The sequence below is a fragment of the Macrotis lagotis genome, chromosome 8, assembly GCF_037893015.1.
Source record: "Macrotis lagotis isolate mMagLag1 chromosome 8, bilby.v1.9.chrom.fasta, whole genome shotgun sequence".
Lineage (NCBI taxonomy): Eukaryota > Metazoa > Chordata > Mammalia > Peramelemorphia > Peramelidae > Macrotis > Macrotis lagotis.
Window position 1 is genome coordinate 113,359,729 of NC_133665.1, and position 16,878 is coordinate 113,376,606.

The following is a 16,878-nucleotide window of genomic DNA, read 5'->3' on the forward strand; positions in this document are numbered from 1 at the left end:
TTTCCCCATAAGCACAAGTTGGAATTAGGTAAAAGGAGAGACCCTGTAGGACTGGAAGGGTCTTGACTACCAGCCAATCACACTTCATTGGTTTGGGATCCTTTTTGCATTGACACGTCATCCTCAAAGATGATCTTCAGGGACTACAGCATAGAACAAATAATAGTCATATAGGATTTTACATCTGTATCATTTAGTGAGTTTAAAAAATGGCGTTTGGATGTAGGTCACCTCCCTCTACCTCCAGCTATTGTGATCAGATGGACAATAAAGCTTCAGGTTTGCCTCTTAGCTCTGTCCTTAGTTCCCCAGGTTCAAAGAAGTGCCACATCCTAATATCAAGCTGTGACCAATATGCAAAGACTTGCTGGTAAACATTTAGCAGCTATTCTAAAAACAAATCATAATCATAATCATAGCTAACAGTAGCTATTAAAGATGTGCCAGATACTATATTAAGTGCTTTACAAGTCTTATTTCACTTGATCTAAATAACCCTAGGAGCTGGGTATTTTTATTATTATCATCATTTACTATTATTATTGTTGCCATTTTACAGATGAGAAAAGAGAGGCAAACAGCAACTAGATGACTTGCCCAGAGTCTCACAAATAGTAAATGTCTGAAACTAAATTTAAGCTCAGATCTTTCTGATTCCAAGACCAGCACTCTAAGCATATTCTTGATATACTTTTAAGTTTAATTTGTATGATTAACATTTCATCCTTTACTTTCTTAAGTCTAGACAATCAAGAAAATAATAAATCAATTCCTGATTTATAGCATCTGCAGATTTAATCTTACCCCTGAAAATAGATCTCCAGAGAGATGATAAGAGTTCCTTTGAGCTCACCTCTTCAGATTATTCCAAGACATTTCTGCATTTGGGAGTGATGTGAGGGGGCCAGGGAGGAGGCCTGAGCTTTCCCATCAGCACAGTCCATTGCTCCTGTTCCAAGACATCAAGGTCATCCTGACCACAAAGTTGGAGAGCACCACTGTTCCATCAGGCTTTACTATGAAAATTTTCTATTTATTTCCATATTTTGGTTCATGACATCTATACCCCTAAAATGATGATGTTTGTATGCCAAAGCTCACAGAGGAGGATTAAGAACTGGGAGAAGGAAGAAGAGTAAGGCTAGAGACCTGTTACACTTTTTGTTGGCATGATTCTTTCCCTTCTCTGCTATACCAATGCATTAGGTTCCATATGGAGTTAGGGTTAGGGATTCACTCTCATCAATCTACCAAGGACTGAAGGCAGACTGACACAGAACCCTCCCAGAATCCTTGCTTTCTCTCCCTTTATTAACTCTAATTAAATATGTTAAAGTTACTGTTCTAACCTCATTCTCTCCCCTCCCCTCAAAAAAATCCCAAAGTATACAACACTGAAAAATCTATTTCATTAGAAGGAGAAATAATGTCCAGGTCCTGCTAATAGTAGAGGCATTATAAATGCATGTTGATTCTCTTTTTAATTGAATATCTGGAAGGAAAGCATGGGAGCCCTAGGTGTCAATGCGAGAGAAGTTCAGAATCAGGAACAGGAAACTTTAATGCATGTTTCATTAGTTTCTCACTTTTGGCTAAGCAGTCATCCAAATTAAGGTCCTTGTAGATCAGTCCCTGAAGTCACTTCAACAGGGCAAAACATTGTACAGATCACTTCTACTGATTATATTTGATGTTTCAACTTAGTAAGCTTTATAATTTTACCTCGTTTTTGCTTCCCTGTGACAGATTCCAAATGATTTAACAAATGCAAAACATTTTGCAAATCTTAAAGCACTATATACACACTTGCCATTATTATAATAATAACCTTGATTATTATCTTATCATTTTGATTCATCTCCATTCTGATTAGGATAAAATGCAGCAGAGCTATCACTTCTGCTTTGGATTCTATATTTTTTTAAAAGAAGCTTAACATTGCATTAATTCTTTTGAATCTCATATCATATTTTTGACTGAGGTTTAGGCTATTTAAATCTCTATATCTTTTTCATATTAATTCTTTTCTAGCTCTATAGCCTGTATTCATTGATTGAGTGTGGGGCTCACAAGTAAAACTTTATATTTATTTTTGTAAAATTTCATCTTCAGTTTTGGCCATGGGTCTTGTCCAGGAGTTCTGTACTAGAGGTTTGCAGACTTATCTCTTTAATATTTTGATATAAATATTTCAAAGTTTTCCTTTATAATCCTGTATATTTAAAATCATATTTCTTAGAAGAAGTCCATAGGCTTCACCAGACTGGCAAAGGATGTCCCTGACATGCAAAAAATTCAGAATTCCTGACCTAACCTAGTGACAGATCTATGGAGCTTGATTCTGCTTTCTGCTATCTTAGAATGCCCCTCCCAAATTCATGCCACTGAAGATTTAATAAGCATAAAACCTTCATTTCATTATCTAGGATGTCCTGATGTTTAGAATACTATTTATAACTTTATGATGAGAACCAAATCCCTAGATAAAATTGTGAAATAAGCAGTTTGTCTCTGGATCTTTTTGCCTTTCAGGTATAACATTTATCCCATATTCATTAGTTGGACTTAGCAGAATTTTACATTCCTAAAGAGATTTGACTTTTAAAAGGAGACTCCTTAAAAATAAAAAGCCTTCAAAAAGAACTGATCATCACCAATAAGATTTCAAACTAATAACGTAGATATTTTGGGAAGGGAGGGGTGGAGTTGCAAAAGGAAAAAAGTGCTTAAATTCAAATCATGTAGGAGAGTGTTGACATGGTACCTTGGAGGAAAGCATCATAACATGTCAAAAGATATGAATTCTAGTTCTGACTAGATATTAATTTTCAGAATCCCTCACAGTGTAAGAACCTTCATTCTATTATATATAAAATGAAGAGGGTCCTAGATGATCTCTAAGGTCCATTCCATTACCAATATTTTGTTGCTGTAAGCTTTCTTCTTGAATGGGAGGATAAAGAGCAGGAGTGTCATGGTAAATGTTTAACAACTAAACTCTCCAGGAAAAAATGCATGCACACAATTCTTCAAGTTATTTTATCCCCCCCAATTATAGGCTAAAATAATATTGTTGCCTTTTTTAAAGTTTTGAGTTCTAAATTCTGTCCTTTCCTCCCTCCTTGCCTTCCCTCTTCCTGATATAATTTATACATTACACAATCATGTAAATATTTTCAAATTAATCATTTTGTACAAGAAGACTAGAAAAAAAGAAAGAAGGAAAGAGAAAAATAACTTGCTTCAGTCTGTGTAAAGACTATCAATTTATTCTCTGGAGGCAAATATCATGTTTCATTCCTTTAGTTATAGGATAATTGTATTGCTGATAATAGCCAAGGTATTCACAATTGTTCATGATACTGTGTACCATATTCTCCTAGTTCTCCTTTACTTAACTTTGCATCAGTTTATATTAAATCTTTTCAGGTTTTTCTGAAGCTATTTTGCTTTTCATTTCTTATAAATCAATAATAATCCATCATAATCATATCACAACATTAGCTTAGGTGGCCATTTCCTAATTGGGCATCTTCTCAAATTCCAAATTTTAGCCCCAAGAGAGCCATTATAAATACTTTTGTATAAATAAGTCTTTCCTGCCCCTCCCCTCTGCCTTTTTATCTCATGGGGATAAAGATTTAGCAGTGGCTCTGATGGATCAATACTTTAGTCATAGTTCCATATCGTTTCCCTGAATGGTTGGATCAGTTCAAAATCCCACCAACAGATGCTTACTAACTTTTAAGTTTAGTCTGCATTATTAATACTTCGAAAAACCTATATAATTAAGAAAAATAAACCAATACATGATTTGTAGATTACTTATTTCTAACATATAAATGTTGACCCTAAAAATATAACAGTTCTGAGGAGCTGGTTAGAGCTGGCTACTGCACACTATTAGTTAAGAATTTCATTGATATTCCCTAGTAGAAACACAGTGTGTATGACTGGATGATAAGTTGTGTGTCATGGAACAGTGTTTGACCTTAAAAATTTATATGTAGGGTAAATCCTTATTAATCCTTTTTCTGTGGTGTTAGATGGATATTCTTAGTTATTTTTTAATAGTTTTTTTTTTGCAAGGCAAATGGGGTTAAGTGGCTTGCCCAAGGCCACACAGCTAGGTAATTATTAAGTGTCTGAGGCCAGATTTGAACTCGGGTACTCCTGACTCCAGGGTCGGTGCTCTATCCACTGTGCCATCTAGCCACCCCTTAGGTAGATATTCTTAGATAGCAATATGAGGGATGATATTTCCTTTATAATAAGTCAACAAGCCTGACACAGTCCTGACTTCAAGAAAATAAAATAAAATTTACTTTTCACGAGGCTTTATAAAAGGAATATCCTCTTTCAGGTCATATCTCCATATTTTTATTTCAAAAAGAAAGTGGTATCAAAGATATCACTTTTTTAAAGAGGCAGTGTGGTATTATGAAAATTGGATTGCATTTGAAGTTAGATCAGGGTTTGACATTGTTGTGACTTTAGGATAGTCATGTCTTAAAGCTTCAGTTTCCTCATTAGCAAAAGGAGGAGCTGATACTAAATGACCTCTAAGGCCCCCACCAACTCTACCATTCTGCAATCTCACAGTCTATAAATACTGTTACAAAAAAGTCCTAAAGCTAAGAGTAAGAAAAATAAAAAGAATCTATTCTAGGCAAATAGTTAAGGTCTCTTTGGTTCCCAAACCTTTTCTATCTCTTAAATCCAGTTTCTGTTTAATGTTCAGAATCAGAATTTCTTCTTATTTTGTCATGAAACAAATTGATATCTTTGTAAAATATCCAGTTCTGAGATTAAAAAAATAAAGTCTTAATCTGAAATATAATATGAAATTGAAGTTAATGACAATTGAAAGACAATAGAGAATTAGGCATAGATTAAGGTTGCAGCAAAGTGCAAAATAGGGAAATACAATAGAGAAGTATTGGACATAAAGTGTCAAAGAGACAGAAGAATTTAAATGAACATCAGCTCAGTTAAAGAGCATGCTTTATTACTATACTCATGATGTCAATAAAAAGCCAGGAAGACTCAATGAGTGCTAGGTGACTGTTTTCTTATTTTCAGTGGTTTCAACAAGAGATCAGACATTGATATGTTTCATTTTGCTCAGTTGGAGAGCATGCCGTATCAATAACCTATTATATGAGAGGGAGAATATAAAATAAATTTTAAAATCTTTATTATGACTTGAAACTTGGAAATTTTATCTGTTAAGTACTCCTAAACTGAGTTAGTCATGGTAGTTCTTTAAGCCTCTTCAATTTAACTTAAAGATTTTGCTAGTGAATTCATTTCTCTGACAAATCTCTTCTAAATCTTGCCTTTTCTTGAAGAGGGAGGAGAAAAAAGGGATAAAAGTATCTTGCACAGTTTTCTTAGAATTCCCCTTTGGAAAGTACATTCAATTGCCAATATATTTTCTGAGTCAAAAGTCAACAAAATGGCTTATTTCAATTCTTATTCTTACATAGTAGATTATAATCACATAGCTCCAGATCTTATTTGTGGTTTCTCTGCCCTCTTGTGGTTAAAAATTTACTGATGAAGGTACAATAGTATTATGTCCTAGGTTTCTTTTTGCTTATACCTTGGAAGTTTCATAGAACTACTCATAGGCAAACTTGCTGAGTGGAATAGACCAGCATCAAGTTGATTAGCTAATTGATTAATCAATAAAACAAACATTATAACTCAGATTTCATTATGTTCTAAAGCCTAATAGTTCCATAATGTGCCATGGTGACAAGTGGACTCCATTGGATTTAGAATCCTGGAAACACAGATTTATATCCTAACCCCTGTAACTTAACTATCTTCATGATCTTTAGCAAGATATTTTACCTTAGTGAACCTCATAGTACTCTTTTGTAAAATGAGGGTATTGAGCTAGATGATATCCTATCTTCCATCCTCTAAATCTTATAAAACTAATTAGATAAAAATCTGTTGGTCTATGAAAGATGATGATAACAGCATTCATTCATACTTTAAAATCTGTAAAGCACTCAATATCAAATGAATTTTCAGGACAACTCTGTAAGGAATATTCTATATGATTCTACCCATTTTAGACATGGAAAATGGAGACTCAAGAGAGTTTCACACAGTGAATAGAGCACCGCCCCTGGAGTCAGAAGTACCTGAGTTCAAATCCGGCCTCAGACACTTAATAATTATCTAGCTGTGTGGCCTTGGGCAAGCCACTTAACCCCATTTGCCCTGCCAAAAAAAAAGAGTTTCAGTGACTTGCCTATGGTGAATAACTAGCAAATAACAGAAGTAAAATTCAAACCCATTTCTTCTTCAAGTCCAGGCTTCTATCTGTTCCAATAGGAATAGGGATTCAAGAGGGCAATGATTATTGTGAATGTTTTATGTTTGTATCATGTCTCTACTATAAGGCCATAAGGTCACTGGATCTTAATGATCCCCCAGTACTATGTATGTAGTGGGTGCTTAATAAATGGTTTACTGAGTGAACAAGTGATTGATGAATGAATGAATGAATAAATTTGTTGCCCATTTTTTAAGGTTCCTTCTCTCTTCTTCATATTTTGACTAGTTTCTTCCTATTTTTTCTAGCTATCTCTTTCACTCTTAGTGAGTTATTTGGATATTCTGATGGGTAATTTTCTTTGCAGTTTAGAGTCATAGAGACTCTATGTCATAGAGACATTTAGAATCATAGAATCTGTAAAACTCAAAATACCAACATTAGTGCTTACTCCTGTCTATGGTAAGAATATTCCACACTACCACTCACCTTGATTTCCAAGAGTTTCATTTTATTTTTCTGTCAGAGCTGCTGTATTTAAGTTGATGTTTAATATCAATGGATAGAGATTGTTCTCTAGCCTTGTGGAATCATTATAGAGTCTTCATGAAGAGAGTTTCAATTATTAAAAATCTTTTCTTGACATCAAAATTGAATTTACTTCTTTGGAACTTGTACCTATTGCTTCTAGATTTGCCTTCAAGAATTAAGCAATACAAATCCAATACCTTTTCCCAAGTGACATAATTTCAAATATTTAAGAATAATTTGAATATTATTTAGAATTAAAGTTTATTCTGAATTTTATCATTTGACATTGCTTTAAGAAGACATACTTATCACAATCTCAGGTTATCTAAGAAATGTATGCCCTTGCATCCAAAAACAGAAATATGTATAGGATGATTTTCCATATTATTAATATTTGTGCCTAATGGTAGCTATCTCTAGGGCAGGTAGAGAGGAAAGAAAAAAATTACATGTTAAATTTATATATTTTAAAGAAATATAAATAGATTTCCAGTCATATGTAATCACCCTTTTATTATTCTACTATATTATTAGAAATTTTGATTAACTTCATTAATTTTTTAAAAAAGAAAGGCATGTTCCTGACCAAAAAGGAAGACAGAAACAGAGGTATCCTCTCAATGACTAGGCATTGTTAAATTTTAATAGTAATGACATTTTTAAAATTATTTTTTGTTTAAGGCAATGGGGTTAAGTGACTTACCCAAGGTCACACAGCTAGGCAATTATTAAGTGTCTGAGGTCACATTTGAACTCAGGTCCTCCTGACTCCAGGGCCAGTGCTCTATCCACCTCACCACCCAGCTGCCCTGCAATGACATTTTTTTTAAAAAGTCAATTCTTGCATGATGATGTCTTGGAAAGAGCATTAGCCTAGGAATTGGGAAGGGCAAATGATAAACACAACCCAATTTCTCTTTAAATAGCTTTAACTGCCTATAATAATAATGATGATGCCAGTGATGATTATTGGTATTTGTTTTAGGGTTTTGTAGTTATAAGGCACTTGGCAAAAATCTTGCTTTTGATCAGAGATATCAACTTTATTATGTAAAATAATGTTCACATTTAACAGATGAGGAAGCTGATGCATAGAGAAATGACAGAACTGGGGTTTGAAGAAAGTCTGATCTTCTTAACTCCAACTTAATAACTTCCACTATACCACAGTTGGCTTTTCTATATTATTACTGTCTTCCTGAATAACTGGTAACTTTATGTTTTAAAAAGATATTTTATTGGTATATTTTGTTTTTACATAGCCTTTATTTCCTTATATATCTTCCCCATTTTCCCCTCTAGATCCACAATGTTCTAAATCCACAAACCCTATTTCCTTTGCATATGGAACCTTTCATTTTGTCATTGATCACCATGGACTATGTATGCCTTAAAGTGAAATCTGAATCAAAGGATATGCCATTTACCAATTTACATACTTTAAAAATATTATCTTCTATGTGAAAAAAGCATATTTGATTTTTGAAATATTGTCTCTTTCCTAGGAATGAAAAAGAAAAAAAATATTTTTTCCTACTATATGGAACCAAAATTTTATAAACTGCTTCTGGAATGTGTCAATCATCTATCAGAAATATCATAAATAAGAACTATGTATTCTTTTCTTTAGTAATTAAATCTTGGAATAATGTCTTTGTGGATTTAAAGCAACAAGGGAACTTTAGGGTCATGAGGCCCAACACCCTCATTTTACAGAAAAGGAACTGAGGCCCCCATAATTCTGTGATTGGGAGAGAGGAGGGAAGGGAAAGAGTCACTGTTTCTGTTTCTTTCTTATATAATTAGACCCCTTCCAGCCAGTTATATACTTTTTTTGAGGGTATGGACTATTCTGACATGTAATTTCAGCAGAAAAATATCAGGTGACACTGAAGCTTTGGAAATTATGACAGCTAGAACAAGCTTTAGCCTTTGAAACTAGAAATAGAGTGTTATATTTAGAAATATAGGCATTGTATGTCACCAAGGTAACCTTCTTCTGGGCACATACAGTCCAGTGGAGAAAATGTGGGAAGACACAGAATTGGAGCCTGTTCATATCACTGAGTGCATATTGAAAGGCAAACAGCCATTTCCATTGTAATAGGACACATTTCAAAATTGTAGCAGATTCCTTCCTCCTCCACAAGAGTGACAATAAGACAAATAGTTACCCTCTCTAAAGAGAGCAAAATTCCCCCTCAATGTATTTTGCTTTTTTAAAATTTTGCCAAGAAACAATACTACAATAAAATAAGTTGCTTGATTACATTGCTTTTAAATAGTGAAGAGGCGATTTTCCTGCCAAATGTTCCATGCCATATATTTTTGAAGCCAATTTTTTTTAGTAGAGGTGAAGATGTTGGTAATTTAAGTTCATTTACAATGATAGTTTTCTTTGAAAGTATAAAGTATTCTATTTTTGGCATAGGCACTGGCCTTTATTGTATACAGTTGAATAGTTGAGAAACTCTGTTGGTTTGATGACATTTTCTAAGATATTTTGAAAGTATACTAATTCTCATGAACAAGTGAGACCTGAACTTTTAATTTAAAAAAATACTACAGTGAAACTTAAGGTTTCCCTGGACATAAAATTCAGAGACACAACATATATCTCAAACCCTTAAGGTCAAAGGATGCCAGATTAGGAAAAAAGATTTCATTTGAGTTTACATTCTGAATTTTTGGGGATAGCTATCATTTCTACAAGAGCAAGATATTGCAGGAAAGTTTAGATATGGCAATGCTAGAGAAAGACTAGTTAAAGTCTGTAAGTCATAATTCATTCCCTGTGACTGAAAGAAAAAAATATCCAAATGGGAACATAATCAGCCATACTTTATCTAATCCCCTCAGTGTTTCAATGATCTACAGTTTTATTGGCATAGGTACTCAAAATCATAGTCTCAAAAATTTCATAGTTGAAAGGGTTGTCACTGGCCAGCTTGGCTAATCCATAAGAAAACAAGAATTCTCTTCTGCAATCCCCCGATAAGAAATTATCCATCCTTTTCTTTAAGTCATCTGGAGAAGGGTAACTTATTTTCTGTCAAAGCAACTACAATACTTTTGGATGTTATTCATTATCAAGGAGTTTTTCCCTTATATAAAGCCTTAATTTGTCTTTGAAACTGTGGCCAAACAGAACTTAAATCCTTTCTCCACCTGTCATCCTCCTCAAATGCTTGAAGACATCTATAATGTCCTCAAATAAGCTTTCTCTTCACTTGACTAATAATCTCCAGTTCATTCAGTCCTAATATGAAATGAATTAAAACCCATTCTCAATGCTTGTTGTCCTCTTCTGGACATTTTCCAGGTTACTACCCCCAGCTAATATAGATCCTGATCTGTCTGTCGATTGGTAGATAATCTTCAAGAGTTGTGATGGGTAAAAAAAAAATGCATCACCCTAGAGCTAAGCTGATAGTTGACTGCTCCATTGTTAGCCGAACTGATCCTTAGTTGAGAAAGATGAATCAGATGTCACTGATTTGCCAAAAGAAAATTGCATTTCATTATCATCCATTTTAAGAAACCAGGATCATTTCTACGCTCAGATGAGGCATTGGCAGAAGATTTTAATGAAAGCTATCTTAGAATATATCCTATAATTTGGGGTTCATACTTCACTGGTAAATTAATCTTCTTTCACATACAATATTTAATATATATATATATAGCATTGTTGTATATTGAATGCAGATTCTTAATATCAGATCTAATATTGGAGCTTTAATAAGATTACAAAAATTGCTGTGTACAGTATAAATTGCATGTAGAGGAAGTTTCAAGAAGAATTCATGCATGGTATAGGTTATAATACATAAGTGGGTATCTGATCCCATTGATTTGATTGTGTTCTCCATTAGTGCCAGTCACAACCTATTTTTGACTTGTGATGTATGATTGTTATTCATGAACTCCCATAGATTATTCACAAAAGAGCTACTCAGTTTGCTGCAGGCTTTCTAGGAATTTCTGTTTGCATATTTTTTACGTTTCCCAGGATAGTTTGTTCTAACAGAAAATGTGTCTATTAGCTTTGGAATTTCTATGTCAGTATGATATATTTTTAAAATAACCATTACTAATATTATTATTATGCAGAGTAATTACAGAGCCATTTTGTAAATAGCCTTGTGAGAGTTCCATGTCATTATAAGGTTTACTATCTTATAGAGAAGTAAAGTGAGGTCCAGGTAGTTTGTACAGGAAGTGACAGAGCTGATATTTGAATGTGGACCCAGTGACTTTGAATCCAATTGGTTTTCCATTGCACTACTTGATAAAGTAATAAGTTTTACTTGTAAATTCTGCTTTGCTTAATAAATGTGTCTTTAAAAAAGGTTTATATAGGGGTGGCTAGGTGGTGCAGTGGATAAAGCACTGACCTTGGAGTCAGGAGTACCTGGGTTCAAATTCGGGCTCAGACACTTAATAATTACCTAGCTGTGTGGCCTTGTGCAAGACACTTAACCCTATTTGCCTTGCAAAATCCTAAAAAAAGGCTTATATAAAATAAACATTCAGAAACTCAGTTATATTGGTGACATTATACATTCAAAGGTGCTTCATCTTTATTTTTCAGAGATCACTGATAAATAGTGCCATATCTATTACCTTTATCTGTCCTCTAATCTCTCTAGTTAATGATTTATAAGTTGATATTTTAAAAATAAGAGGGTTTACCTATTTAAAGAGATGCTATCTGATTTTTGAACTTCTGGAGTGGAGCCAAAATAGCAGGTGTTACATTAAAACAACACCAAAAAAAGAAAAGAACAAAACAAGTTATCAACTGTAAACATCATGGAACTTCAGTGAGGGTTTGTCTTTTTGGGGGAAAAGGGGAAATAGAACCCAGCTAGGCAGGAGAACAGGAAAGGCACTGGGAGGCTTTTGACCATAGTGCAGCCTAGGTCTCGGTAGCTAGATGGTAGCCCAAGTCTAGCCTCAGCTAGATAACAAGTCAGAAGGGAGGATCCCAACCCCAGACCAAATCTGAGCCCTGGGAACACTAGGGCAGCAAACAAGACTGGTTTGGGAACAAGCTACATAGGCAGAACCTGGATATAGGGAACACCTGGGCTGCACAGGGAACACCTTGGTAAGAGATGAGCCAGGGACCAAACCCCCAACCCCAGCATAAAAAGCTTGAGACTATACTCACTATTCTCCAAGAACAGAGTTCAACTATCAAAATGAACAAAAAATGCAAAAAAAGTGCTAACCATAAAAAGCTACTATTCAGATAGAGATGATAAAAATATCTTCTCAAAGGAAGAAAGTAGTGACAAATTACCCATATGGGGAAGTCAAAGGAGCTTATGAATTGGATTGTATTCCAAAACCTCATATAAGAGCATTAAACTTTTTTAAAAAAATAAAAGAAATGAGGAGAAAGAAAAATGGAAAAAAGAAATGAGAGCTATGCTTATAAAATTATGAAAAATTGATCAGAGAAATTACTTCCTTTTTCAAAGTAAAAATAGCCGACTGGAAAAAGAATGTGACTCATCAAAAAATAAAATTGACCAACTGAAAAAGGAATGCAAGTCATCTAAAAGTTAAATCAACAAGCTAGAAAGGAAAAAAGTAAATCAAAAAGTAAATTAAGGAATTGGAAAAGGAAAACAGCTCCTTTAAAAGTAAAATTAAATAGCTGGAAAAGACATCACAAAAGCTAACAGAATAAAATATTAAAAATTAGAATTGGACAAGTAGAAATTAATGAATCTATAGGACACCAAGATTCCATCAAACAAAATCAAAAGACTGGAAGAAAATATAAAATACCTTTTAGAAAAAGCAAACAACTTGGAAAATAGATCCTGAAGAGATAATTTATGAATTATTGGTCTAACTGAAAGCCTAGATCAAAAAAAAAAGATCCTAGAAAATATCTTTTAGGAAATTATCATGGAAAACTGTTCTAATAACTTAGATCAAGAAGACAAAATAGTCCTTGGAAATAATATACAGAACACCTCTAAAAAGAGAACCCCAGAATAAAAACTTCATAAACAAATTCCAGAATTTTCAAATAAAGAAGAACTTTCTGCAAGCAACCAAAAAAAAAAAAGCAATTTAATTGCAAAGAAAGCACAATCAAAATTACACAGGACTTATCAACTTCAACATTAAAGGAGTGGAGGACCTGAAATATGATATTTTGGAGGACAAAGGAGCTTTAATTACAACAAAGAATTAACTATCCTGCAAAATTCAGCATGTTCTATATAAAAGAAGGACATTTCAATGTAACAGAGAACTTAATTTTGGTAGCTAGGTGACACAGTGGATAGAGCACTGTCTCTGGAGTCAGGAGGAACTAAGTTCAAATCCAGCCTCAGACACTTAATTACCTAGCTCTGTGACCTTGGGCAAGTCATTTAATCTTATTGCCTTGCAGGCGGCTAGGTGGTGCAGTAAGATGGAGTGCCAGCCCTGGAGTCAGGAGTACTGAGTTCACATCCGGCCTCAGACACTTGATAATTGCCTGGCTGTGTGGCCTTGGGCAGGCCACCTGGCCCCATTTGCCTTGTGAAAACTAAAACAAAAAAATATCCTATTGCCTTGCCAAAAAATAATTTGAATTTATAAACTAGGATGAATGCAACTCCTCTCAGCAGTTCAGAGATCTAGGACAACCCTAGAAGACCTGTTATGGACAATCATCCATATCCAGAGGAAAATATCAATGACAGCAACAAAAACACAGAATCTGAATGGATGCTAAGTTCCCTTTTTAAAAAACTTCTCTTACAATTTTCCTTTCTGTCCCATGGTTTTCTTTCTTTTCCCTTTGTCCAAATTTTTTCATACAGAAAATACTTAATACGTGGGCATGTTGAACATGAATGTGTAACTGTTTGGCGCTGAGGGGGGTCAGGGGAAGAAAGGGAGGGTGCAGGAAAAATGGGTAGCATGAATATACAGGTGAATGAATGTTGAAAGGTTTTCATAGCATATAATTGGAAAAATAAAAAATTAAATATAAAAATTCTAAAGAGAGAAGCTTCCTTTACCAAATAACTTCTGTTTTTGAAATTCATATTTTCATATTAACCAAAACATATAGTATCTATAGAATAATAATAGATGGTTATCAATTCATCTTTATATATAGCATCTAAAAGTTTTCTTACAATATCCCTAGGCAAGAAGTTGGCAAGTATTGCTTATCCCATTTTACAGATGAAATAACTCAGGTATAGAGTAAGTGATTTGCCCAATTTGGCAAAATTTAATGGTAAGAGTTAAAATTCTTGGTCAAGTACTCTTTCCATTGTTGTATAAAGAAGTAGAAACTTTGCTCAAGAATTTGCTTTAATTGGCACAATTATTCTGCCAGTAGTTGCTGAGTGGGGATACAATATTCATATAAAAATTCATTGAATGCACAAAAATGAGAAATGTCACAATATTATCCCTAACCCAGGCAGAAGAGGAGCGAGATGACATGGAAAGAGTGAAACTGGACAATAAACGCATTCTCTTCAACCTTTTACCAGCCCATGTTGCACAACATTTTCTTATGTCCAATCCCAGGAACATGGTAAGAAGTGAGAACTTGGTAAGATAATCTATCAAAAAATTATGACACAGATGATGCCAGGCAACATAAGTAGCACCATTCAAGGCCATACTACTTGGAATGCTAAAATCAAACTTAAGACTACAACAGTGTAATTGAAAAGCCTCTTAAAAGTAGCCAAACTTTGAAAAAACAAGAAACCACTAATCATCCAGGGAACAGAGAATGAAATGGGTATCTTTCTGGTAAAGAGGCTGTAGTTTTAGGTCAAAGGGTTTTGCACATTCTCAGATATGGTCGCTGTATTGGCTATCTTGATTTAGATTTTCTTTTCCTTTATAAAGAAGGATTCAATTTGGAGACCGCTGAGCTGTGAAAACTATTTTCAGAAATGATCATAATGCAAAATAAAAAGACATCAAAGATCTTAATTTTTAAAAAGGTGGGATTAAAATTTGAAAAAAAAATCTACCCTGAACTACCATGAACCCTGAACTACCATGAACCCTGAACTAATAGTATCACAAATCATAGTGGAAAATTAATAATGAAAATTGCAGCCATTTTTATCAGTTTACAATTGTGCTTAGTGCATTATCTCAATTGATCCTTACAAGTTCTACTATAATGCATATTTTATAGACGAAAAATTTGAGTCAGAGACAGTATCTTTCCCAGAATCACAGAGTTAATTATTTTCTGATCTGACTTTCTCTCCTTTGTGCCACCTAACTATCATGAATTAGACTATGGTTATTCATATATTGTAATTTCCCCCTCCCAAGTTTGGGAAGAGTTGTATTTTCCATTCCTTAAAGTGATGTTCCTTTGGGGATGGGTAACTTCTTTTTTCCCCCATATAACCTGCCCTGACCTTAAGGTAGGATTAGATTTTATAGATGTCTGTCAGCTTCCTCATACTTTGCATTGATCTCAGTGATGACCATGACACTGGTAATGATAACAGTGGTGATTAAAATCCAAAAGGTAATATTGATGGTGATCTCTTATGTTTTTAGGGAATCATACATTTTACTAGTCTCATTTCACATTTTATCCTCACAACAAAACTGATCATTTCCTCAAGGATGGTTTTGAGAAAGGAAAGTTGTCCTGATTAAGACAGATACATAAATCTTTTAAAAGAGAGAATTTGTGTTTTAGAAATCAGAAGCAGCTAGGTGCAGCAGTGGCTAGAACAATGACCCTGGGCAGGACCTCAGTTCAAATCTAGCCTTAGTGTGTCACTTGCACATATAACCATTTGTTTTATTAAGCATCTGCTATATGTAAGGTGTGCTAGGGATCCAAGGGCAAAAAAGAACCCCAAATAAACAAACAAAAAAGGCAAAAACTCACCCCCCCAAAACCCCCAAAATAGAAACAAACAAGGGTTTATAAACTTCATAGGAGTGTAAAACATCTATTTAGATAAATATAGAGATGGTAACATGAAAGTGAGAATAATTACACATGGAAAAGTCCAGAAAGGCTTCCTGTAGAAGATGACACCTGAGCTGAACCCCTGAGGGATCTAAGGATTCATTCAAAAAAGACACATTCACTACTGTCTATCCTTTAGATGTTGTTCTAAATCACAACTTTTGTAACTTTCCCATGACTGATGCTGGTCATGGAAGGGCAACCTGGAACTTTAAGTTTGAATAGACAGGCTCCATGCTTTGAAAAAAAGGATAAAAAATAGAAGTATAATAAGCCAAAGAAACATGTCACTTTAGAAGTTGTGTTTATGAATCAATACTATGTTTTAAAAGACTACTAGATTGACAAATTGGAAGGAAAATGTGCATATTAAGTTGTGAATTCGCATTTGAATTGTTTGTGCATTTTAAAATGTTAGTATCGAATCCAACAGTACTGCCATACATATATGTGCATGTAGAGATGCATTAAATACATATAATAAATATGTATACAATCATATACTGACCCATTAGAAGCTACACCTTTGTAGCCAAGCCTAATGATAACAAACTACTTATTATTTAATATGTCATTTGTTTGTTCAAGTCACATTGTGATTTTAAAATTACAGGACCTTTATTACCAGTCCTATTCACAAGTGGGTGTGATGTTTGCTTCCATCCCAAATTTCAATGATTTCTACATCGAATTGGATGGCAATAACATGGGAGTGGAGTGTTTGCGCCTCTTAAATGAAATTATTGCTGATTTTGATGAGGTAATGTCTCCATTTTCAATCATTTAGTTATTATTGATTTCATGGAATAAGTTTTGTTAGGGGATCTGGGTCTCTATAGTAATGCACTGAATCTTTTTTCAATTGACTGTGTACTTCTTTTCTTATTGAATCTTGCATTTAATGTAACCATAAACCCAGATCATGATTGATGAAATTGGAAAGAAAATTCCAAAGCACAGAGAGGACATGAAGGGTTAAGTAGTTGCCCAGTCTCCTAGAATATTAGTCTCAAAAAGAAGTCTTCCTCTGCAAATAAAGAACTCTTTGAAATGGCTTAGTTTTTCTAAT

The 16,878-nt window shown here is 34.1% G+C and overlaps 1 protein-coding gene across 2 annotated transcripts in view; it reads left to right on the plus strand.

Annotated features, from left to right (window-relative positions):
* The window catches only part of ADCY1 (adenylate cyclase 1), a 370,465-nt gene that overhangs the window by 322,283 nt on the left and 31,304 nt on the right, over positions 1 to 16,878 (plus strand). For both annotated transcript variants that reach the window (XR_012470935.1, XM_074198240.1), the window contains exons 15-16: positions 14,271 to 14,387; positions 16,423 to 16,569. Coding sequence is in view for 1 of the 2 variants with exons in the window: in XM_074198240.1 (XP_074054341.1) it covers positions 14,271 to 14,387; positions 16,423 to 16,569 (264 nt within the window). In the remaining variant the exon portion in view is untranslated. The remainder of the gene's footprint in view (positions 1 to 14,270; positions 14,388 to 16,422; positions 16,570 to 16,878) is intronic.